This window comes from Silene latifolia, chromosome 5, assembly GCF_048544455.1.
Source record: "Silene latifolia isolate original U9 population chromosome 5, ASM4854445v1, whole genome shotgun sequence".
Taxonomy (NCBI): Eukaryota; Viridiplantae; Streptophyta; class Magnoliopsida; order Caryophyllales; family Caryophyllaceae; genus Silene; species Silene latifolia.
In genome coordinates, this window is record NC_133530.1 from 16682548 (window position 1) to 16706544 (window position 23997).

At 39.6% G+C, this 23997-nt stretch overlaps 1 protein-coding gene and 1 long non-coding RNA gene across 2 annotated transcripts; one reads left to right on the plus strand and one right to left on the minus strand.

Annotated features, from left to right (window-relative positions):
- The first annotated feature begins 374 nt into the window (after nucleotides 1-374).
- LOC141656881 (uncharacterized) lies at nucleotides 375-7541 on the plus strand. The gene is made up of 4 exons (XR_012548599.1): nucleotides 375-637; nucleotides 1138-1653; nucleotides 3861-3973; nucleotides 6827-7541. It is a non-coding gene; the product is annotated as an uncharacterized LOC141656881 (long non-coding RNA).
- Nucleotides 2248-7874, minus strand: LOC141656877 (wall-associated receptor kinase 2-like). Its single transcript, XM_074463973.1, has 3 exons — nucleotides 6819-7874; nucleotides 3855-4025; nucleotides 2248-3746 (listed from the first exon to the last, which is right to left on the minus strand). Exons 1-3 carry the CDS (start codon nucleotides 7741-7743, stop codon nucleotides 2545-2547), a joined length of 2298 nt encoding a protein of 765 aa, XP_074320074.1. The 5' UTR covers nucleotides 7744-7874; the 3' UTR covers nucleotides 2248-2544.
- Between the last annotated feature and the right edge of the window lie 16123 nt (nucleotides 7875-23997).

A 23997-nucleotide genomic window follows, 5' to 3' on the forward strand; every position in this document is an offset into this window, starting at 1 on the left:
TATACTTTAACAAAACAAGGAGACGTCATTTTAAGGTTGATATGGGTGAATTTAAGGAGACAGAATTAAAAAAGTTTGTTGCAGAGGCAATGAGACGTCATTTTAAGGTTGAAGATAAGAAGCGTATATTACAAGGGAATATTTCAGCAGCAACTAAACATTATAATGCGGGACAGTTTGATAAGGCTCTTAAGATCGTAGATAATCTTGTATTAAATCCTGAGCGTAATCGTCTTCATCCTGAGCTTCATAAGCAGGTGTTTCCGTTAGAGAGAAACTGCTATACGGCAATGAACAAAAGCGCCCTAGCTCAAAAATCCCTTGATAAGAAGCATAAAACATTTCTTGCGGTAGCCGCTTGTTTTGTTAAAGTATACGAATGTTGCTCAAACGAATGGGGATTTTGCTGGAGCTTTAGCTGAAATTGAGAGGTCCGGTTTAAATCTTGATGACAATCCTTGTCTGAGTGTCTCCAAAGATTTTTGTTTGGAACAATTGAAAGGCCAAGACAATGTGGCAAAGAGTTTGAATGACCAAGACGATGTGGCAAATAGTTCCTCAAGGGCCGGATTTAGGGAACTGAAGAGAGACAAGCAGCCTTCAAGCCTAAACAAGGAGGATAAGAAAAACACTTCAGGTTCTCCCACAGAAGAAATGGCGGTAGGAAGCGCAGCACCAACACTGACCATGAAAGGTGACGAGAAGACGAGCAAACAGGCCCCGTGTGAACTGATATCAAATTTAAATAGTAGGGAAGCTGAACAAATTAAGTCTACATCTATTGCTGTGGGTTTTGATATGGGTGAAGTTGAGAAAGAATTAAAACGGTTTCTTTTACTGGTAACTGAATATTATTATATGGGTGAAGTTGAGGAGAATGAATTAAAACAACTTCTTTCAGCGCCAACTGAACATTATGAGGCGGAACAGTTTGAAGAGGCTTTTCACTTGGTAAAAAGTATTGAATTAGATCCTGCGCATTATCAGCAGGATCCTGAGCTTCAGGATTTCGTAGGGCAGCCAAGTGTTTTGCTAGTGTAACCCGCTGTTGCCGGAGGATGTGTTTTGCTGAAGCTTTAACTGAAATTGAGAGTTGTGGTTTAAATGGTCGCCGCCGGATTAAGAAAAACACTTCAGTAGAGGGTTCTCCCACAGAAGAAATGGCGGTAGGAAGCGCAACGAGAAGACGAGCAAAGAGGCCCCGTGTGCTTTGATAGCATGATAAATTCAACAACGGGCCTGACCCGCACCCAAACGGAGGAGAGAGAGTCCACAACGTAGGCCCAAGAGGGTTCCACTCTAAAACCAATTGGCAATAGAGGGAGTAACCTCTTGCCTTATAAAGTGATAATTCCTCTCCTCTTTTATCAATGTGGGACAATCCTCACATGTGGGACTTTGGGTTTCTTCAGAGTTTCATGTACTTATGTTAAGGCATAAATGCACAATTATTGTACTGATTATAAAAAACTGTACAATTTGTTTGGTATACGTTTCATTAGAGCTCAATTTTGCTTGATTTCATGTTTTTGATCTCATATATTGTTCAGATATGGGGAGATCGTCTGAAAACTGTTTTTCGAATTGTACAGTTAATTCGATTTGACGGCCGACTTGTTTTGGGCTGATTTCCTGAGCTTCAAGTTTACACAGGTGCAGTGTAATCTGTTCCTACTTCCTATTGTATTGCTCCCTTTGTCCCAATCATTTGTTTACCGTTTATATTCTTTGTGAGAGGTACGGACTGAGTAATTGATTATTAATCTCAAAACTTTCGGCTGAGTTTTTGATTGTCTGTGTAGTCGTCAAGTATGTTGTATAGCACTGTTTGCAATTTTTTTGGTAGCTGTTAGTTTTTCATCTCAAAGAGGGCTTTCGGCTTATTAATTTCTCAAAGAGACGATCAATGAAGTTTTAGGTTGAAATTCCCTTGAATCCTTGATTTAGGTAATTAAATGTGATTGCTTGTAGCTTAACTAGATAAATTGCGATTTTAAGTATTAATGGTTTCTGGGCAGAAAGTATGACATTCTGACGTATTGCTGTCTTGTTTGCTACCGCAAATTGGATACCTATGGAGCTTTCATCTTGCCTACCCGAGTCATTCATACTTCCTCTTTCTCAACTGGTTCTTTACGTTTAATTAAAATTCTCCTTACAAATCAATAAAAACGTAAAGAATCAGATGAGACACATGGAGTACGTCTTTAGGTTTTAAACAACTAGTCTACAAGTACGCTGCATATCTAGTTATCTACTGCATTGTAGCAAAAGTGTTCTTATATTAACCAATAAGCGCGGTGGTTCATAAACTGAAAACAGCCTTAAAGAAATTGACTTAGGGTGCCTACTTGAGTTATTCCAACTTCTATACAAGTTGCTGCTAGTAAGGCAACCATCTTAAGCGTATTAATGTCGAGAACTTTACATAAACATCATCTTACCCCCAAATTATCAAAAAGGGAAGAGTTATTCGCGTGCAACCTTTTCTAGAAATAGCAAATAAGTTATTTGACCGACTCTTTACTGAATCCAACAATATAACTACCTTCCACCACCTAGTGAGGAAATGAAACTAGGACACTTATACAAATCCGAGTCCTGACCAGAGTAACCACCACTGTTTCCATCATCGTCTTTTGGAATTCCTCGAAGAAGAGACTCACAATCATTTTCCTGATTATAGGAGAACTTAACGTCATGCCAAGGATGCTTCTTCGTTCTTTTTATTCCTTCTAGCTCCATTGCAACTTCCTTCATGGTTGGCCTGTCCTCTCCCTTCAAGAACAAACACCATTTAGCTAGATTAGCCACTTTCTTTATTTGCTCAATATCTCCTTGACTGTTTGCGATGTTTTTATCAATGATGTCAAACAGTCGGTCTTCTTTCATCTTAAGAAGGAAGTGCATAGCAAGGCATCGCTCAACTTCAGGCCTTTGATAAGATAGCGCCTTTTTCCTAGTTAATAACTCCACCAACACAACTCCGAAGCTATAAGCATCACTTTTTTCTGTTAATTCACTCGTTTGCATATATTCGGGATCCAAATAGCCCCATGTTCCCAGCACCATTGTGGCTAGTTGACCTTGGTCCACAGGAACCAATCTTGAAGCGCCAAAATCTGCAACCTTCGCCGTATAACATTCATCTAAGAGTATATTCATTGACTTCATATCTCTATGGATGATCGGGGTTGTGATTGTGGTATGTAGATATGCTAACACTTCAGCAACTTCTGATGCTATCCCTAGACGGATATTCCATGTGAAAAGGGGCACCTTTGCTTCATCGTGTAAGTGATCGTATAATGTGCCATTGTTGATATACTCATAAACCAGTAACGGTACTTCTGTCTCGAGACAGCAACCTAGTAACCTGACTACATTTCTGTTGTTGATTTGTGAAAGTATCATAACTTCATTGATGAATTGCTCAACTTGGCCAGGATCCACCTTAAGGGACCTTTTGATTGCAACTAGTTGATTATTTGGTATAATTCCCTTGTAAACAATTCCATAACCGCCTCTTCCGATTATGTTCATTTCATTGTATTTGCCAGTTGCAATTTCCAAATCTTGTGCTGTAAAAATCTTTAGAGTATCCATCTTAGAGAGTTTTTGATGTAAAATTAAACCTCCATTTTGACGGAAGAAGCTTTCTCGTAGCTTTTTGATTCGTCTTTCGCCATTTCTCCAATGCATGAGAAAGCCAACCACAAGCAAAATTATAATACTTCCACCAATGCCTGCAAGATAAACATTAAATGTTTTATAGTAATTTTGTACCATTTTTTTGTTTTGTTTTGTTTTATGAACTAGTTTTTTTCTAACTTTTTTCCTTATGTATATTTTACCTGCAGTGATGATTACTGGTGTGAGCCAGGTCTTTGAAGAAGAGATGCAGCGATCAGTTTGTGTGCCATTTCCATCGTAACCCTTTGGGCATTTGCAATAATAGCTTCCGTCTGTGTTGGTACAGTGTGCTTTTTCCTCACAGTCATTTTTTTCCTTACACTCGTCAATATCTGAACAGATTTAATTACAAAAAAAAGGTCATATTATTTGACATCACAACAAAGTTTAAACAAAATAAATCACAGCTTCTTGTTAACAAATTATCAATAATGCACTGGATGTAAACCCGTCCTTGCACTTGCACCGTCTATGTTACTTTGACTTGGGTACGAGTGTCGGACACATGTACAACCACCGTGCGCCACCATCCCACCTCCCCTACGCCACCACCCCTTTCTTACCGCCGGCAAAAACCGGCCCCACCATCAGCCACTCTCCCCAATCGCGCACAATCCCCTTACCTGTCCCCCACCCCGACCCGAATCACACGCAATCCCCTTACCTGTCCCCACCCCCGACCCGACCCGCCCTACCCCCTCTTCTCGACTACCCAATTGTCCCCCGCCTCCTTTCGCCACCCTAGCCACCCCTAACCCTAATTTTGTTATTCTTAATTTAATTTACATTTATTTAACTTGAAACAAAGAAATTAATTAAAGCCTAATTGATGAAGTTTGAATTATTAGTTGATAAATATAAAGATTAAGAATTATAATTGAATAATTTGGTGAAAATTTGTTTTATTTTGAGAGAAAGAGGAAAGTGAAGTTTGTTTTTAAAAAAAGGGTAAGGTAAGGAAAAATTACGACAAAAAGTTCATGAAAGAGTAAATTTCGTACATAAAAGAGCAACTAAGTAAAATATATTTACCGACGAAGAATCATTGGCTTAAATATTAGATTAAAATATCATTATTATTATTAATATTTTTTTTTTTTTTTGACAGCAGTAAAGAAAGATAAACCTACATAAAGTTCGGGCATACAATGCCCTTATTACACTCGTAAGTAAACTTCATAATGATAGAACTATAAAAAACTAGCAAAAGACAATGTCGGGAATTAAAATCAGGTTGGTGGAGTACGAAAAAGTTGGGGTGAGCCTCCTTATCCACGTCTTGCAAGCATCTAAAATCTCCTGAAAACCCCGATGCGAGTGAGTAGCGGAGTGACGATGTCGCGGTGTACTTACGCCACAAGAGCGTAGAAAAGAAAGGTGGATAACAGACAACAAGCTGCTTCCGATGGAGCATAGACTCCTACACCAAGACAAACAAACTCGACTATCACAGGACCGGCGGATCAACAAACCCAGCATGCACACAAACCACATCAAGGAAAACCTCGCATCCAATCTTCTGTCCATTTTTGCTTTTAAGCAACGTCTACCGACAGATCCAACCCGAACCAGACACCAATCTTCCTTAAGAATAACCAAAACCCCAGGGATACCAATCTTCCTTAAGAATAACCAAAACCCCAGGGATACCAGGACAGGACACCCGAGACATCCGTGAAGAGCCAGCTATCGCCAAAAACCCAAGGATACAGGACAGGACACCCAAAACATCCTTGAATGAACGGGTAAAATTATTTGGACTAACATAAAACAACTTAAAGAAATTTTAAACACCATAAGTTTGCAAAAGTGACCACCGCATCCGACCAAACCAACACAGCTACCAGGCCCCTACACAACCCAACCGTGACTACTTCACATACCCATAGAGAAACTTCAACCGCAGACTCAAGACAAAAGGTCAGACGGACCCAACGACCACAACAAGACAAAATATCATTATTATACTCTAATTAAAGTATAAATCTAAAGATTTATGGAATATTGTATCTTTTGGGAATCTGAGTTATTTCTTCTTTATAGTTTCCAAAAATACAACTTACTAAATCATACCCCTCTTAGCAACTGAGTTTACGTGTATTTTTTATGAGCTTTTAAAGTTTATAAGTTACGTTTTAATTAAATTAATTGATTTTATATGTATACTTTTTGAGCGATATGTAATTTTTTTAGCTTAATGTTTAAGTGAATGAGTTCAAAAACTTTATAGTAAAACTCATAATCTGTAAAACAAAACTCGCAACATTTTTATAAAACTCAAAAACTACAGAACCCGTTGTACTACAACTGATTGTATAATCTAAAAACTCTATAAATCAGGTCGTAGCATCAAAGCTTCCACTAAGTGGATTATACAGCTGATGTAGTACATCAGATGGTATAGTTTTTGAGCATTAAGATAAAGCTTTTGAGTTTTAATTTAAAAATTTTGAGTTTTTTTATAAATTTTTTGAGTTCATTTACTTAAACATTAATCTCAAAAAGTTACATTATAACTCAAAAAAATTACATATAAGTTCAGAAAAATTTGATTTTTGACGTCATAAAACTAAAATGTAATTTATGAACTCTATAGAACTCAAAAAAAAAAAAAAAACTAGTCTCATTTGTGATGGACACTATCCGTCACAAGTGAGTGACAGGTCACCTCCCTCTCACACAAATGCAAGTGGGAGGCAAGTGGGGTGCTCCATTTTCGCCCCACTTGCCCTCCCACTTGCATTTGTGTGAGAGGGAAGTGACCCGTATCCGTCACAAGTGAGAATTTGTGAAAAAAAAATACACAAAAACTCAAAAACTCATTAAGTGTGAGGTAGTACATCTGATGTACAATCCTTTTTCTCCAACGCTTCGTACTTTTATTCAAACTTTACAATTTTTTAAGCGGATAGAAGCGCAAGTCCTACAAATATAAGGTCTTGCCTAGGACCTAGGTTCAGGATCAGTTACCTCTTCGAGGATCATCTAGGATCATAGGATCGTAAATGAAATACGTACAGACAAAAAATAACAGCAAAACTTACGGAAGTTCAACTATGAGAGATTCAAACGTTTTCATAAATTCTTAATAACAATAAAACATAAGAATGACATGACTTTGTTACCTTGGCAGCCTTGTGGAAGATATGGATTTCCTGAATACCCTTCCTTGCAATTGCAACGATATCCGTCTAGACCTTGTTGTTCATGCGTTAAGTTGATGCAATCTGTGTTGCTCTTACACAAGCGACTTCCTTCCTTTTCAGCTTCCGAACAATTTTTGGTTCCGATTCCCCAATTGTATATGATAGGAGCTGAAGGCAGCTCACTCAAATAATGACTCAAGCTCTGAGTCAAATTCAGTGTGGAAAAATAGAAGGCATCATTCGCCACAGGGTACGCCACACTACACGGGTTAAACTCAACCCCAATATGGTTGTGAAAACTGTTTGCTTCAATATGTAAGTTGGTTACGCCATCGGGTATGGAAGCTTCACAACAACCAACCCCATTACATTGGGTGCTGTTGACCACATCGTCTAGTTCGTTGCACGTTGTCATGCATCCCGTGGAGTAGTTCTTGCCATAACGTTGTCCTTTAAACCAGGCATAGGTATCACATCCTGTTGCCACAAACTTGTTTTTGCTGTTGGAAATCGTAAAATTTCTTAAGTACAACGAACTATACGAATACAAATAAGTAGATGAATTGTAAGACTCGCGACAGTTGTATGATACATTGTTATTGAGGCTAATTTCGCCCTCTTCTAGGGAAATGTTTAGTATTTGGACATTGCTGCCCAGAATTGGTTGGGGAGGACTGAAAGTATGATTACATGTGATTCTCATTGAGGACTCAAGACTACCGTCATCTTTATCTTTATAGTAACACCCCTCTTCTATGCCAAATGGGTATGGTATTCTAATCCCTCCACACGTTGAGGTGCAATTTGAAGCGATAACAAGTGATTCCAGTGCTTCAGAACCCGAGATTAATCGTGTCAGCACCAAACTAAAGAGAAAGGTTAGGAAATGTTTTTGGTATCCCATGCTTAATGGGTTTTTATTTGGATTATTGATTTCAGGAAAAGAAAGGTGATTAGCTGGTAATAAATTTTATAAGTATGAATATTCTTTGTGCATTAAAATGTTGGAATTTAAGTAAGAAACATCGGCGAAAAGTTCAACGAAAAATGAAGCAAGTTGATTGAATTATCAACAAATACATTATTAATACAGTTGCCAATATGAGATAATATAGCATAGTTGACCTTGACCTTGACCTCGACCTCATTCTGCTCTCACTGCTGTATTATTTGATATTACGTTATTATAGTATAACCTTCGGGTTTTCTCTTAAAAATAAAATTCTGCCTATTGTTATAGCCTAGAATTTGATTTGAGCATTAGAAATTTTGAATGGTGCTATATTTTTGAGCATGATAAAAATGTTATTTGTACAAGAAATTGTTGACCTTGAAGTCGTCTACACATCACAGTACATCTAGACATTAATTGTCCTTGAATCTGGATATACTCGTATGTGCTTGGGATCAAGCTACGATACGACGTCAAGGAGCAAAGTAGTACGACCCCCTGGAAGATGGTGAGGTACGATGCAAAATGACCACATTATTGTCATTGAATCTTTCTTTTTTTTTTTTTAAAAAAAAAATTATTGTCCTTGGTCTTGATATGTGGTTGAAAAGTTCAACTTTGTGGAGAGGTGGACCGTAGACCCAACTTATTTACTACGTAAACAAGGTTTTTTAGACGCGTCAGGAGTCCGGCTACTCTATCCCCACTTTCGTGGGATACAGGATGAAACACGAAAATAGGATAGACGATTTGAACGTCTCCCATCCGAATGGACTAAGAAATGGAAGGAGTATTTAATTAATTTTACCGTGGTCGAATTGTTGACAATTTTGTTGTTAATTAATTGTTGATACAACAAGTCTCCCTTACATATTTAAATCTCATATTTAAGAATACAAGAGGGAAAGTAACATTTTACAGTCAACTGGTCCACACATATCGGTAATGATTGGTATTAGAGTTTTGCATTCTTGTCGTGACGGTGGTGATCAGTTGATACCCTGAGGTCATACCTATAGGGTAATACTCTTAATTGATTATTTAATTAAGAGTATGCCGATACGAGTTAATTAAATTGCTTAAAATTGACGGATAATTTATGAGTAAAATTATCGTATCTCATTATAATTCGATTAAATTAGATGCGGTCTAAGTAATCGAATTGTTTTATTACTTAGATTAAATTATTGTTTACGAAACAATTGAAACAAGTTGAATAATTTATTATAAATTATTCATGCGTTAAGTTGCTGCAATGTGTGTGCTTCTTACACAAGAGACTTCCTTCCTTTTCAGCTACCCAACAGTTTTTGGTTCCGATTCCCCAATTGTATACGACAGGAACCGAAGGCTGCTCTTTGAAATAATAACTCAAACTCCGAGACAAATTCTTTTGTGAAAAAATAAAGGCATCATTCGCCACAGGGTATGCCACACTACATGGGTTAGACGGAACCAGTGTATGGTTTTCAAGACTGTATGCATCGATTCTTATGTTGGTTGTATGGAAACTTGACAAAAACCAACCCCATTACATATGCTGTCATTCGCTGCACGTTGTCATGCATCCTGTGGAGTAATTCTTGTCATAGCGTGTTCCTTTAAACCAGGCAAAGGTATCACACCCTGTTGCCACGTACTTGTTTTTGCTGCTGGATATCGTAAATGTTCTCAAGTGTATCGAATTATAATAAGAACCATGTGGGTTGTAATCCCTCCACACTCAGGTGTACAATGTGACGCGATAACAAGTGATTCCGTCGCTTCAGAACCTGAGATTAATGGTGTCAGCACCAAACTAATGAGAAAGATTAGGACTTGTTTTTGGTATCCCATGCTTAATGGGTTTTAATTTGGATAGATGATTTCAGGAAAAGAAGTGTGATTAGTTTGTATGAATTATGAACATGCTTTGTGCATTAAAATGTCAGAATTTAAGGAAAAAACATGGGCGAAAGTTCAGCAAAAAATGAAGCAACTTGATTGGATTACTCCACAGTTGGCAATATGAGATACTATAGCATAGTTGATCTTAACCTTGACCTGATTAAGTACTGGCTATTTTTGTAGGCTAGAATTTTATTTGAGCATTAAAATGTTATATTTTTAAGGGTAAATTATCAATTACACCCACGCTTAATTCATTTTTTTACATTTACTCCCACGTCAATTTTTTTTAATAAATTACACCCAAATTAATAACTCAGGTTATAAATTGCACCCAATATCGGTTTCAGACCACATTTCCGTCAAATTTCAATTTTTTTGGGTTAAAACATTTATTTTAGGACGGTTTTGCCATTCTTCCTTCCTTTATTAAGCTTATGTATGTTAGATGTTTAAAATCCTCATTCATTCCCTTCTTCATCCTTCTTTCTCATATCTTCCCCAATTTGATTTCCTTAATTGTGTTCCTCATCATCAAGGTAACTCATCCCCCTTGTTTTGCTTCCGTTCATTGTGTTCAGTTTAATTAATTTGCAATCAATAAAATTCGTGACTTTGAAGAATGAAGGAGAACTTACCCGGAAATTAAGGTCACCAAAATTAACCTAATTTAATTCCCAACAATTATAAACCCATCAATTAGGGTAAAAAACATTGAATACTTTCAGAGCAAAGATTAACAATCAAACAATAAACTACAAACAAATACGAAAAAAGAGAAAGAAGGAGAACTTACATAAATTTGGGGATGGATGAACAATCTTTCAAATAAAGGAGCTCAATGATTCAAGGATTATGATGGAGATTTTGGGAATATTTAGGGGGAAATGTTTGAGGGAAATATTTGGGGAAAGTTGAGGGAAAATTAGGGGAAAAATAGATTGAGGAGATGAAATAGGGGAAGTAACTCAAAAATCACACAAAACTTAGACTAATAGTCGGGGGCAAATTTGTCATTTTGTAATTTTTTTTGCCTGAAAATGGGGTGGGTGCAAATTATAACCTGAGCTAATAACTTGGGTGTAAAATATAAAAAAAAATTTGACGTGTGAGTAAGTATAAAAAAGTGGAGGTGTAATTGATAATCTACTCTATTTTTAAGCATGATGAAAATGTTGGTCCAAGAAGTTGACCTTGAAGTCGTCTACGTGTCACAGTATTTCTACGACATTAATAATAATTAATTGGTCTCCCTTATGACGGGTTATCATTTGTGACGGATATTTTGTGAGATAAAATGGTAATAAAATGGGTTAGTGGAGAAAGGGGACCACATGAAAAGTGTTGCAGAGAGAGAAAAAGTGGGTACTTTGTGAGGTAAAATGGTATCCGTCACGCAAGAGTGACGGATATGTGCCGTCACAAACAATAATTTGTGAATAATAATACACAAAATGAATCTTGTAACATCCCGGCGTGGACCAAAGCTATTATTCATGATAGCTCGCCAGATTACTACTACTCCCCAGCAAGCACGCACGTTTAATTGTAGATTTTTTATTATGAGCTCCGAAAAAAGAAAGTGCACTTTGTTAATACTTTTAATCTTTTTAAACACTAGTCATTACGATACGATATCAAAAGGACAAGGGAGTACGATCCACTAGAAGATGATGAGCTATGATGCGAAGTGACCACATTATTATCCTTGTATCTTGCGTGGTTAAAGAGTTTAACTTTTTGGAGGGGTGAACTGTGGACCCAACTTATCTACTATGTACACTGGTGGACTCGTGATTTATGTGGTTTTTTTTTTTTTGGTACAGATGAGGGGCGTAGCCCCGTAGATTAACTATTAGCTATTACACGGGGAATGACTATCCCAAAAATGTCCTCTCTAAGAATAGTACGTAACTCATTGAACGGGTTATCAATAAATGTTGGAATGGTGCTCGAATTAACTCCTCGATTAGCTAATAAGTCCGCTGCTCTATTTGCTTCCCTATATCAGTGTGCCAGCTTGTCTTGGAACCAATGGGATGAGCCGGTCTTGGATAATAGTAAAGATCAGGAGGAGTCTTTGAACTCTAGAGGGAACTCAGTTGGAATTGAGAGAGAAAGAGTGAGTGAAACACAACAGGAATGTGAAGTGTTAAGTGATAACACTGTGGTTGGTGACATTCATTATGACATTAATGAAGAGGTGGAGCTGATTTATAGAAAAAAGAATTTGGCGACCAATCTAGAAATCTCAAACATCAGTTCTGATACCGAGGACATCCCACCGGGTTTCCAGAAAGTCTTAAATAAAAAGAAATTCAAGAGGAAATTCAAAACCTACACCCGTGAAGCTCAAATTAGAACTTGTCCATCCAAGAAGCAATATAAAAGGAAGGGTGACCACTGTCTTAGAATTGCAATTGATGAGCATTGCCAGACGGAATCCATTGAGAATTGTTCAGACGATGATTTTGAGTCTGATGCGGAGGCTGAAGAATTAAAAACTAAGGAGTTTGGGAGATTAATTGGGATGGGAGGTGGTGTCATACCGTCTATTGAAGAGCTCCTGAATTAATTTAGGTGTAGTCTCGATGGGGGTATTGAGGTGTGTTGCATGGAATGGTAGGGGAATTGGAAGTTGGGGTAAACTCGCGGCAGATAAGAAAATAATTGAGGAGAAACAGTTACATGTGTGTGGAGTGGTGGAAACTAAACACAAATTGTCTCTTGATAGAATTGTTAGGGCTTGGTGGTGCAATAGAATTGTTGAGCTCTTAGATATTAAATCATTAGATAGGGGTAGTGGTTTTGTGCTGATGTGGGCTGCTGTGTCCTTCAAGATTGCCAGTGGGGTTTTATGGGGATAGATGGATCATGGTATCGGGTAAATTTGGTGATAAGGAGATACTTTGTACAATTGTCTTGTTTATGCTCCTTATTGTATAGACGGGAGGATAAAGTTTTTTTGGAGGAACTTTGTAATGCAAGATGGAGGTTCAGTAACACAAACATTAGTGTTTTGGGACTTCAATGCGGTTCTAATTCCGGGGGAAAGGTGAGGTAATATGGGTAGGAGTTCAGGATGGAGGAGTTTTGAGGATTGGGTTGAGAGTTTAGAGTTGATTGTATTGCTCGTTCTATAGGCGCGTATGAGATGATTTATGCCATTTGTGGGGGGTGATTTGGGTTTGGCCGAAGGAAATTGCTAAAGCATTCATGGCTTGGAACGGATCATATTTTGTGGGATTGGAGAAGAGGCTTTGGGAGGCGGTTTCATAGCCACTGTGAGCATTTTATGGGAGATGAGGACCAGAGTTATCTTTGAAAACAAAACCCTTGTTTGGAGTTATCTTTGAAAACAAAACCCTTGTTTGGATAGGAATTGGGATGCAGTTAGATCGTGGAAGACGAATAGGATATTGACGGGGAGGCCAATGTGTTTTACCATGTAATATCTTTATTATCTTGTTTGGGTTTTTCTGTTTTCTGTAGGTGCGTGTTTTGTTTTGGGACTCTACTCTCTGTAGGTCTCGGGTTTGTAACCCTTTTTCTAATCAAAAAAAAATATCAGTGTGCCAGCTTCACAATCCAGCTTGATTCTCGCATTAGGGCCTGACACCTTTGCACTATAAACTTCAAATTGTTGCTAATTGGTTGGCCTTCGTTAATAATACTCACGCACTGGGTATTATCCATATTGACTATCATTCTTGTAATGTTCAACGATTTTGCTCGTTCTAGGCCCGCGAGCAAAGCAAGTAGTTCTGCCTTCATGGACGAACAAATACCACAAGAGAAGTAATAAGCATTGACAAAATTACCCGTCTCATGTCGAAAGATCCCTCCACCTCCAGGATTTATGTGGTGGGGTGCACTTTTTAACAGAGTCTTTAAAACTAAACGATTATAACGCGCTGAGCAGTCAAACTGGAATACATACAACAAAATTTGAATGAATCATGCATAAAAAATAAATATAAATTCAAAGTTCCATGGAAACAAATTGACCTAGATTTTAATTGATTTAATAATATCATACATATTTCATCAAATTAAAGTTGATGACACTATGTGTCTTTCATGGTAGATTTTAATATGACTCTATACTTTCATCAATTTAAAATGAAACATAACATAATATAGTATAATTTATTTGAAATTTGTAAAATTGTATTAATGTAGGGGTTCTATGATTTAAAATTTTGCAATTAGGTTATATGTAATTTGGGATATAATTAGTTGATATAAAAGTAATTAACATTTTAAAAAATGGGCAACAATGAATTAAAAATAATTATTAATAATTTAAATTCATTGGAGGGAACTTAAAACATACTACTCCGTACAATGTATTACAAAAGTAGAAGAAAAAAAAGTGAAAATTGATTAAAATGGGCTACAAACAATATGGCGTCCTCATGGTCTCTTGGAGAGACTAAAAAAAAAGGTAGGCGGAAAAGGGGAGTGTGGGGGTTTGAGCCCGCGACTTTCTATTCCCAACAACTAGTTTTTATCCACTGTGCAACACTTGGTACATTGAATTTAGGAGGCGCAATTTTTACAAGTACTTTAGCTTTCGTTATTTAAAAAAAAAAAAAAAATCAAAAACTGACGGTGCGCACGTGCGGTGCTGTGCGCACCCCCAGGTCTGCCACTGACTATGTGAACAAGGTTTTCCGGATGAATCGGGATCCTATGTGCCCACTTTCGTGGAACATAAGATAATAGGATACGAAAGTGGGACAGAGGAATCCTCCGAGTTTCGGATGGACTAAGAAATGGAAGAAGTATTTAATTCATTTAATGGTGGTCGAATTGTTGATAATTTTGTTTTTTTGTTGTTAATTAATTGTTGATAGGGGTAACAAGAAGGGCATTGTTGTCGGAAGCGTGGATACCTCTGTTGTGTTGGGTCTTTTGTTGCACCGGTGTTCACTGTCCATAATAGTCCGATATTGTGCGCTTTGGGCCAAGCCCTCACGGATTACACTTGGTCTCCTTTCCAAAAGGCCTCGTACTATTATATTTGTTGACCCCTTATAAAAATGAGCTTTCACCTTTACACTATCGACATGGGAGATTAGTTTGCACCCCAACAATCTTCCCCTCAAACCAAGGACCATTATTGTAATACCCGCCCTTTTAGGGAGCCTTTGACCATCGTTGACTGACCTTGGGAGCGGGAGTGGTCTTAGGAAACTGTGCCAAAACCTGCTTGGGCTGCGTGTTTAGAGTGGTACTTGATAGAGTAGAGGCTACTCGATCGAGTAGGTAGGTTACTCGATCGAGTAGGGGGCCACTCGATCGAGTATGTTGGGTACTCGATCGAGTACCGGGTTTTCAGCGAGGGTTTTATATCGCGTTTTGTTAAATCCGCAAATCACTTCCGCCACTTTCCTCCTATCCTTCAGTCGCCTCTTTCCCTTCCCTTCACCTCAAAACCTCCATGGAAGCCTTCTTGAAGATCCTTGAACCTTAGGAAGGCATCACTTGTGTCGGGTAGCGGTCTCTTGCTGAGTTTTCTCCCCTATAGGTATGTCATAATCATCATCCGTGTCCTTGTTCTCTATAGTTAGGGTTTGCTTGTTAGTAATAGATATTGTATTGTGGTTATAGGCTTTGCTTGGTCGCTGGATATGTTGTTTGTCAGCATGGATTGGTTGCGGTTGCTTAAAGGTGTAGACACCTCATTTCTGCACCTCCCGCAAACCACCCGGTGATGATTGGGCCGCATGTTTGATTCGCGGAACGATTTGTGACAATTCGTAAGATTATCGTCAAGTGATTGCTCAAATATTAATGTCGACCTCTTAGTTGTCATCTACGCCCTGATACGGTCGTTTTGGCAGTAATTAGAGTACATTCGGAGTCCGGGTCAAAAACCGTCTCCATTTTTTCGATATTTGTTAAATCCGAGTCGAATGTTGGAATGTTCCGGATATTTCTATTCCATATTTCATAAATTTTATCTTTTGGCAAATAATATCCCGTGATATTCATAAGATAATCGAATTATTTCCGTCCTACCATAACTCAAACGCGGAAATCTTTCTTGACGGAGGAAACCTCACGGGAATAGACGCAAGAAAGGCGGCTGCGCCTCTTCCAAGAGACGCAGTGATGGCCTGCGCCTCTTCCCAGGCCCTTCTTTGCATGTTTTACGTATCTTTTTCATATCTTTCCGAGATTCACTTCCAAAGAGTCTCTGAAACCCTAATTCCTTCACGTGATTAGTATAAATAGGAGCTTTCGTTCCTCATATTTCTCACGCGAGTGTCCGCCCTTCTCTTCTCCCTTTGCATTCTAGACTTCGTTCTTACTAATTGGCGCCTACGTGCTTGGACTTCCGACCACGTAAGCTCGGATCTTTCCGGGTACCAGCCTCTCCGTTGCATGACCGACCAATTTGACCAACTACACAATAATCAATCTAATTAATCAATTTAATCAATCGTTTTCCTCTTACGAGGGCACTCTCTTTGCATTCGCGTCGAGCATCACTAGTCGATATCTTAGTTCTTCTCGTTTCGTCAACATGTAAGTCTGAGGGTGTATAATCCTTATTTATTTATTGTACTTTTAATTATTGTATCAATTGTAAGATTCACGTCGAAAATACCGATTAAAACCGATTTCTAAAACCGTGCTTTAAAACCCTTTTTACGGATTTTGAAGTCGACAAGATCGAGAAAAGACGCAGCAAAAGCTGCGCCTCTTGAAGGAGCGCGATTCTGCTGCGCCTCTTCGTGAGGCTGCCGCGATTCTCGCTTCTTTTCTTCTTCCTTAAATCCTCTCGTAATTCGTCAATCTTGTTTTGATTGTTTCGTTTGTTTGTTAATTCTTCTTTCACATGATAGTTTAATAATCATATGTATATTATAATCATTCATTCACATGTTTAATTCATTAAATCCGACTTAAATCCCTAATAATCAATATTCGCGGGTTTTCGTCATTAAATTCAAACCCGGATTTTAGAGATTCAATTTGTTCATATTGAGTTTCTGGAATTCGTCTTTGATATAATTTTCATCTGCTTGTTTGCATATTCGTTGTATATCCGTCATATTTAGCCTAGTTGGTTGATTTCAATAGAGGACTCATTAATATTTTTATCATTCATTCATGTAATTAATCCGTTTAATTCCGTCTTATTCATGTTTTACTGTTTCATGACCATCATTCACATGTAATTAACTTATTAATCACTTTCATCCGAGTACATAATTTAATCGATCCTTAAATTTAACAATTAACATTAACGATTTGCAGTTCCGGCTTCACAGCCAGAACTCACCCTTGGACGACGCAAAGAATGCGCGCCTCTTCCAGGGCGCGATCTCTGCGCGCTGTTCGAGATGATTTCTGTCCCTGAACTCCGTTTCTGCCTTGACCTAGTTTGTTTAGCTTACGTATCATTAACTATTATCCGTAATATCACTAATTTCTGTTCGTTTATTTCATTAATTTTGTCCTTTTATCCTTTTATTTCTTTTTCTCAAATTATCCGTTTTAAAGGTATTTTCGACATAAATCGCCTATCCCAATGTAATTAATGTAATTTTCATTATTGTAATTTATAATTATTGTATTTTGTATCATTTGTATGTTTTCACATGTAAATCAACATTAATTCCTACTTCGACCCAATTGTATGCTAATTACGTGTCAACCGACTTAGTATTAATTCTCACATGCTAGGATTAAAACTTGGATGTTGCATTGCATGCATATAGCCGACGATATATCGAGTATAGACAACTTCCCTAATCATTAGTAGAGGCCGCTATCGAGGCGGGCGGGATTAGGTGTTCGATCAAAAGAGCTTCCTAATACGTACCCTCACCCCTTACTCCAGATCTCCGTGAGCACCCGTGTTCATTGGCATCCACGAGAGTCATTCTAGACATAGAATGCTAAGGGTAACGATTGCTTAGTGTTCATGTCACTACTTTGTGTCTTGACATGACACGAGGTATTCGAACGGTTCCAATTTCCCATAAAAATTGGTGGCGACTCCATACAAAATGCAAACGCTTGTTTTTTTCCGACCTTCACCAAGCGCCCCCCGTGGGCGGCCCGCTGTCCACAGTTTGGCGACTCCGCTGGGGATATACACTTACGTGTAGCTAGGGTGAAACTCGAACAAGGTTAGGGAATAGTTTGCACAAGACAATTGTCGGTTTTCATAACTCGGTCTTCCTAGACCGTTTAATTCGGCCTTCCTAGGCCCAACCCAACCCATTCGACCAATCGTCCCGTCTAAACGGTCCTAATTCTTATTTGGGCCTAAGGATGGATAGCGATTGACGTCATCCATACCATGATGCTTACTCTTGTTTGTATCAAGGGCCTTCACTACTTGAGGAAATGGACTAGGAATCGGCCTTACTCTTGTTTGGCACGAGCCTCTCCACAGACTTCGGGTTTGATGGTTCGGTATGGCAACCTACCCTCTAAACCAAAACCCTTCTAAATGCACTCAGCATCCCGTTATAATGCTTGTATAAATGTGTAAACCTTACGTGATCACCACTTCTAAACAAAACCATGACGAATTTTCAAAAAATCAAAATCCTTATTTTCAAACAAGAATTTCGAAAAAATAGGCCTTTAATTAGCGCAAAATCCGGTCAAAACTCCGTCTGTTTGTCGCGTCAAAATTCGGGCCACAAGCCCATTTCAAAACCTCACTTCGAGTCCACTCCTACAACTACACTACAGTTGACTAGGACACACATTTTCAAAGACCTTGTCTTTCTTCAAAACTCACTCAACACAAGTGGCACACACCCACTTCACGAGTCAAAAATTTTCCTCTTTTAGCAAGTGTGATAGAATGATCGATCGTGTTTTGATTCGTCGCCGATCTCTTATCCAGTTTCCAAGATGCCCGGATCAAGTGATGAAACAAACCTCCAGCAAATTCAAGAAAGTAATGATCGAATCCTAGCCGCGATAACCCAAATGCAAATCACTCAAGAACAAACCTATGACCGCCTTGAACTTATCGAAGGCCGCATCTTTGATGTAGAGGGAAAGTTGCCTCCCCCTAAAAGTGAAATACTACGTTTCTCCGATGACGAGTCTAAAGATGAGAATCCTGTCCTAGGAACAACTGCAGCCGAGAAGAGACTCCAATACCTAGAGGAGCAATTGATGTACCTTAAGGGGGATGACATTTATAGGGAAAACAATCGCAAATATGAAGCCGCAATTCCAAATTGCCCACTAACTTTAGCATGACGGATATCCCTAAGTTTAAAGGACATGAGAACCCTTTGAACCACATCCGCGCCTTCAAGGACTACATGTCTATCAAAGGCATCAAACCCGAGATGTTCTTAAGGATCTTTCCTTCATCTCTTGACACCATTCCGAAGCAATTGTTCTACACTTTAGATCACAAAAAGGTCGCTACTTGGGAAGACGCCGCAATCGAGTTCTCGAAACAATACGCGGATAATGTCGAGATCCAAGTCAACATGCGTACTCTAGAGGTTCTTACCCAAAATGACAAAGAAGGATTCACCGACTTCCTAAGTAGGTGGAGGAAGACTAGTACTCAACTAGTTGAACGCCCGGATGAGGCTACTCTTGTGGAAAAGTTTGTGGATAATCTCAAGCCCATATATGCCAACCATTTGAGATATCAAAACATCAAGACTTTCAAAGACTTAACTGTACTAGGGACGCGAATTGAAGATGACATCCGTAAAGGACTCTTGTCCAAAACGGTAGGTAGAGGATATCAAGGGTCCACAAGTCGTTCATACGGCTCTACTAGCAAGACCGACGAAGTTAACCTTCTCGAGCCATCCAAGAAAACTAGCCCACCAAGGAAGTTCACAAACCTTGGGGATACGTACTCCAACGCTCTAAAAAGGCTAATGAAACAAGGTAAACTCCAACCCATTGGACATACTCCCGAACCCGAAAAGAAGTCCAAATTCTGGGATGAAAACTCCTACTGTGAATACCATAGGGGCAAAGGGCACGACACAGAAAAATGCTATAAGTTGAAACACGTGCTTCAAGATATGATTGAAGATGGTCGACTTCCAATTCCACCAGGAGGTAAGCCCAACAACACTCAGAATCCTCTTGGAGTTCTAGTGATTACAAGTGACGAATCTACCTTAGATTGCTCACACCTCATTTCTCCCACCGAAAATGAAATTCATGCAATTGAGAAAGAAAGGCTCTACCCTACTATCTCCCCTACCATTTCCGACTTCATCGCATGGACAAGGAGTGTAGATAGACAAGTGTGGGAACTAGAAAACATGGTAACGACTTTACGCAATCCTAATGCAATACCTAAAGAACGCATACCATTGATCTTCTCTCAAAATGCCACTATGCAAGAAGTAGTCACCGTGGTTGATAAACTAGTCGATCAAATCATACAACTAGAAAGTGATATCATGAGAATGAAGGAACTAGCTGCAATCAATGAGGTTTGGGCCGATGACGATGAAGACGAATACCTCATTGAAAACTCCTTGGTCAAGGAAATAGTCCAAAATGGTGAAGACCAAGATGTGGATCACCTCACTCGTTCGGGTCGTCCATATCAAAGCACTACTCAAAACGGTCCAACCAACGTCATCACACCAAATGACAACGAAGATGACCCCACTGATCATTTGCTCAAGCAATTACAGAAGACCAAGGCTGATCTTTCAGTCTGGCAACTAGTGGCAAGCTCATTTCCGCATCGCCAAGCTTTACTGCAAGCTTTGGCCAAATTGAATGTAGCACATAACTCCACTCCTGAAGATGTAGTCAACTTGGTCTTCCAAGAATCACCGAGGCTAAGTAATCCTATTACTTTCTCAGATGAAGACTTGCCACCTTTTGGCGCTAGTCACAACCTTGCTCTATACATCACTGTCATTTGTCTAAAGAAGAACGTGCCAATGACTTTGGTAGATGATGGCTCCGCGGTCAACGTCATACCCCTCAAAACGGCATACAAGCTAGGTATGAAAGAGTCGGATTGGACTCCTACCAACCAAGGTGTACGTGCATATGACGGCACACGACGAAAAGTGGTTGGACTTGCTAGCCTAACCATAGCCACGGGACCAATCGAACGAAAAGTTAACTTCCAAATAGTGGACATCGAAGCTTCATTCAACATACTTCTGGGAAGGCCTTGGATTCACGCTTCCAAAGCGGTAACATCCACCCTTCATCAAAAGATCAAGATCCCACTAAATGGCAAAGTTGTGACGATCACTTCGTCACCCATCAAGGCAATAATCGAGAAGCAATCAAACAATCAAGTCCTTGCGGATCCCATATACGAACTTGGGGGCTTCCAAAGTGTGAATGTCATAGAAAGTGAGTTGGCACCCTTATACTATAATCCCTACTCCAACTTGGTGGTCAACCACATACTCAAGTCTCAGGGATACTTCCCTGGAATGCCTTTAAACCCAATTCGGAAGAACACCTTCGCACCATACAAGGAAGGCAACTCGACAAGGATACCACTTGGACTAGGGTACAAACCCACAAAAGAAGAAGTCCTCGAAATGCTCGCTCAAGTCCAAAATCGCAAGCACGTGGGAGTCCAAATGAGACCATATCTCCCCACTCTAAATAGGTACTTCGTGCAAGAAGGAAGTTCAGAACTCTTTCATGGATTTCCCGAACCTTGGCATTATCTTGAGAGGAAGTTAGCCGGAATCGAGATCTTTCACGATTGCTACTTCATTCCTCTCGAAACGGTTCCTACCGTCAAAACCCGTCAAGCGCCTTGCTTCGACGAACAAGCTGTTAGCCTATTGTTTGGAGAGGATCGATTCATTAGGGCCGCGCAGGATGAGATCATTACCATGATACTTCAGGACGATCGCTTCAACCCTACCGCGTTGATCACAGAAATCGACGCAAAGCAGCAGAAAGGATGGAGAAAATCTATCAAATGGACACACAACCAAGGAAGACTCTTCAAGCTCACCATTGGAGAAGAAGAGATGTTCAAAGGAGAACCAGAAGACGACGAGTTCGAGTCGGAGTCGGAGTCGGAGTCAGAGTCAGAGTCTAGAGGAGTCATTAGAGAATCTACTCCTGTTGTCATCCCCACTCCCTTCGTTTCTCCTAGCTTAGCCTCGAGTAGTCACGGTAGTTCGGGAAATGTCCCAACTACTGTCCCTTTGCCGCCACTGACCATGGATCAGTTGGCTTCTTTGTTTCAACTTTACTCAAATCTTAATATGAATAAATCAGGTTCTGCTTACTCTCTGTGTTCTTTCGAGTGCAATTCTGTTTATGATGACACTGAGGATGACCAAGACCCAGACTTGACCGAAATACCTCCCTACGTAGCCAAAGAAATATTACAAGAAGGGGAAGGGGGACCAGTAATAGAAGATACCGAACCCATCAACGTAGGAACCGAATTAGAACCCAAAGAACTTAGGATAGGGACTACCTTGAGCTCTACCGAAAGGGCCGATTTCATAGACCTCCTAAATGAATTCAAAGACGTTTTCGCTTGGTCCTACAAAGACATGCCAGGGATCGACAGGGATATCGCCGAACATAGGATTCCGATTAAGCGGGTTTCAAACTCGTGAAACAGAAGCTTCGACGAATGAGAACAGAATGGGCTCTAAAGATTAAGGAAGAAGTGGACAAACAATTCAAAGCCGGGTTCATCAAAGTTTCCGAGTATTCTGACTGGGTAGCTAACATAGTACCCGTACCCAAAAAGGATGGGAGAATCCGTGTTTGTGTTGACTTTAGGGACTTAAACAAAGCGAGTCCAAAAGATGGCTTCCCTCTACCTCACATTGACATATTGGTAGACAATACTGCAGACCACGCATTACTATCCTTCATGGATGGATATGCGGGTTATAACCAAATCAAGATGGCCATGGAAGATATGCACAAGACCGCATTCGTCACCCAATGGGGAACATATTGCTATACAGTAATGCCATTCGGATTGATCAACGCCGGAGCTACATACCAACGCACCGCAACTACACTCCTACATGACATGATGCACAAAGAAGTTGAGGTATATGTAGATGACATGATCGTCAAATCCAAGGAAAGAGAAGGACATATTGCGAACCTTCGCAAGTTCTTCGCGAGGCTACGAAAGTACAACATGAGACTCAATCCTCAGAAATGCACATTCGGGGTAACATCCGGAAAACTCCTGGGATATGTCGTTAGCCAACGCGGTATAGAAATAGATCCCTCAAAAATCAAAGCTCTGATCGAAATGCCACAACCTCAAACAGAAAAAGAAGTCAGAGGATTCCTGGGAAAGGTACAATATATAAGTCGATTCATATCGAAACTTACCATGATTTGCGAGCCTATCTTCAAGAAACTCAAGAAAACAGACCACACCATGTGGGATGATGATTGTCAAAAGGCGTTTGACCGAATCAAGGAGATATTGGCTAAACCACCAGTGCTCATGCCGCCACAACAAGATCAACCTCTTGGTTTATATCTCACAGTAACCGAAACTGCCATGGGTGCTATGCTGGCTCAAACTGTAGGAAGTGAAGAAAGAGCTATTTACTATCTAAGTAAGAAGTTCTTGGAATATGAGTGCAAATACTCGCAACTCGAAAAGACATGCCTCGCTCTTGTGTGGGCAACGAAGAAGCTACGTCACTACATGCTTAGCTACTCCGTCAAAATATATTCCAAAATGGATCCAGTCAAATACCTCTTCGAGAAACCCGTCCTCAACGGACGTCTTGCAAGGTGGACTCTGATGCTCTCAGAATTCGACCTCAAATATGTGCCACTAAAAGTCATAAAAGGTCGCGCCGTCGCCGAATTCTTCGCAGAAAATCCTATCAACGACGCACAAACCATAGATACTTGGTCATTTCCCGACGAGGATATACTTCAAACAGATGTAGACTCCTGGGATCTATACTTTGATGGAGCATCAAACTTAAGAGGATTCGGGATATGAGTGTTGCTCATTTCTCCTGAAGGTGAGCATACACCGATTGCTGTCAAACTCGACTTCAAGGTGACAAACAACGCTGCAGAGTATGAAGCTTGTCTCATTGGACTACAAGCGGCAGTAAGCTTAGGTATCAAAAACCTCCGAGTACATGGGGATTCATCACTGATCATCAACCAAGTTACAGGATCCTGGAAAATCCGAAGCGAAAGCCTCGCACCCTATCAAGCTAGGATAGACCAAGTCGCTCAATTCTTTGATCACGTAACATACCTACACCTACCTCGGGAGGAAAATCAATTTGCAGACGCTCTTGCGAAACTTGCATCTCTAATAAATATGCCAGATCACATGATAGACAT

Bases quoted from the DNA above. Each gene is read 5' to 3' on its own strand.
- LOC141656877 (XM_074463973.1), bottom strand. From the start codon at position 7,743: ATGGGATACCAAAAACATTTCCTAACCTTTCTCTTTAGTTTGGTGCTG. The intron at 4,026-6,818 runs GTAACAAAGTCA...AAATCTGTTCAG, and splicing joins TCTTCCACAAGGCTGCCAAG to ATATTGACGAGTGTAAGGAA. The intron at 3,747-3,854 runs GTAAAATATACA...TTTATCTTGCAG, and splicing joins ACCAGTAATCATCACTGCAG to GCATTGGTGGAAGTATTATA.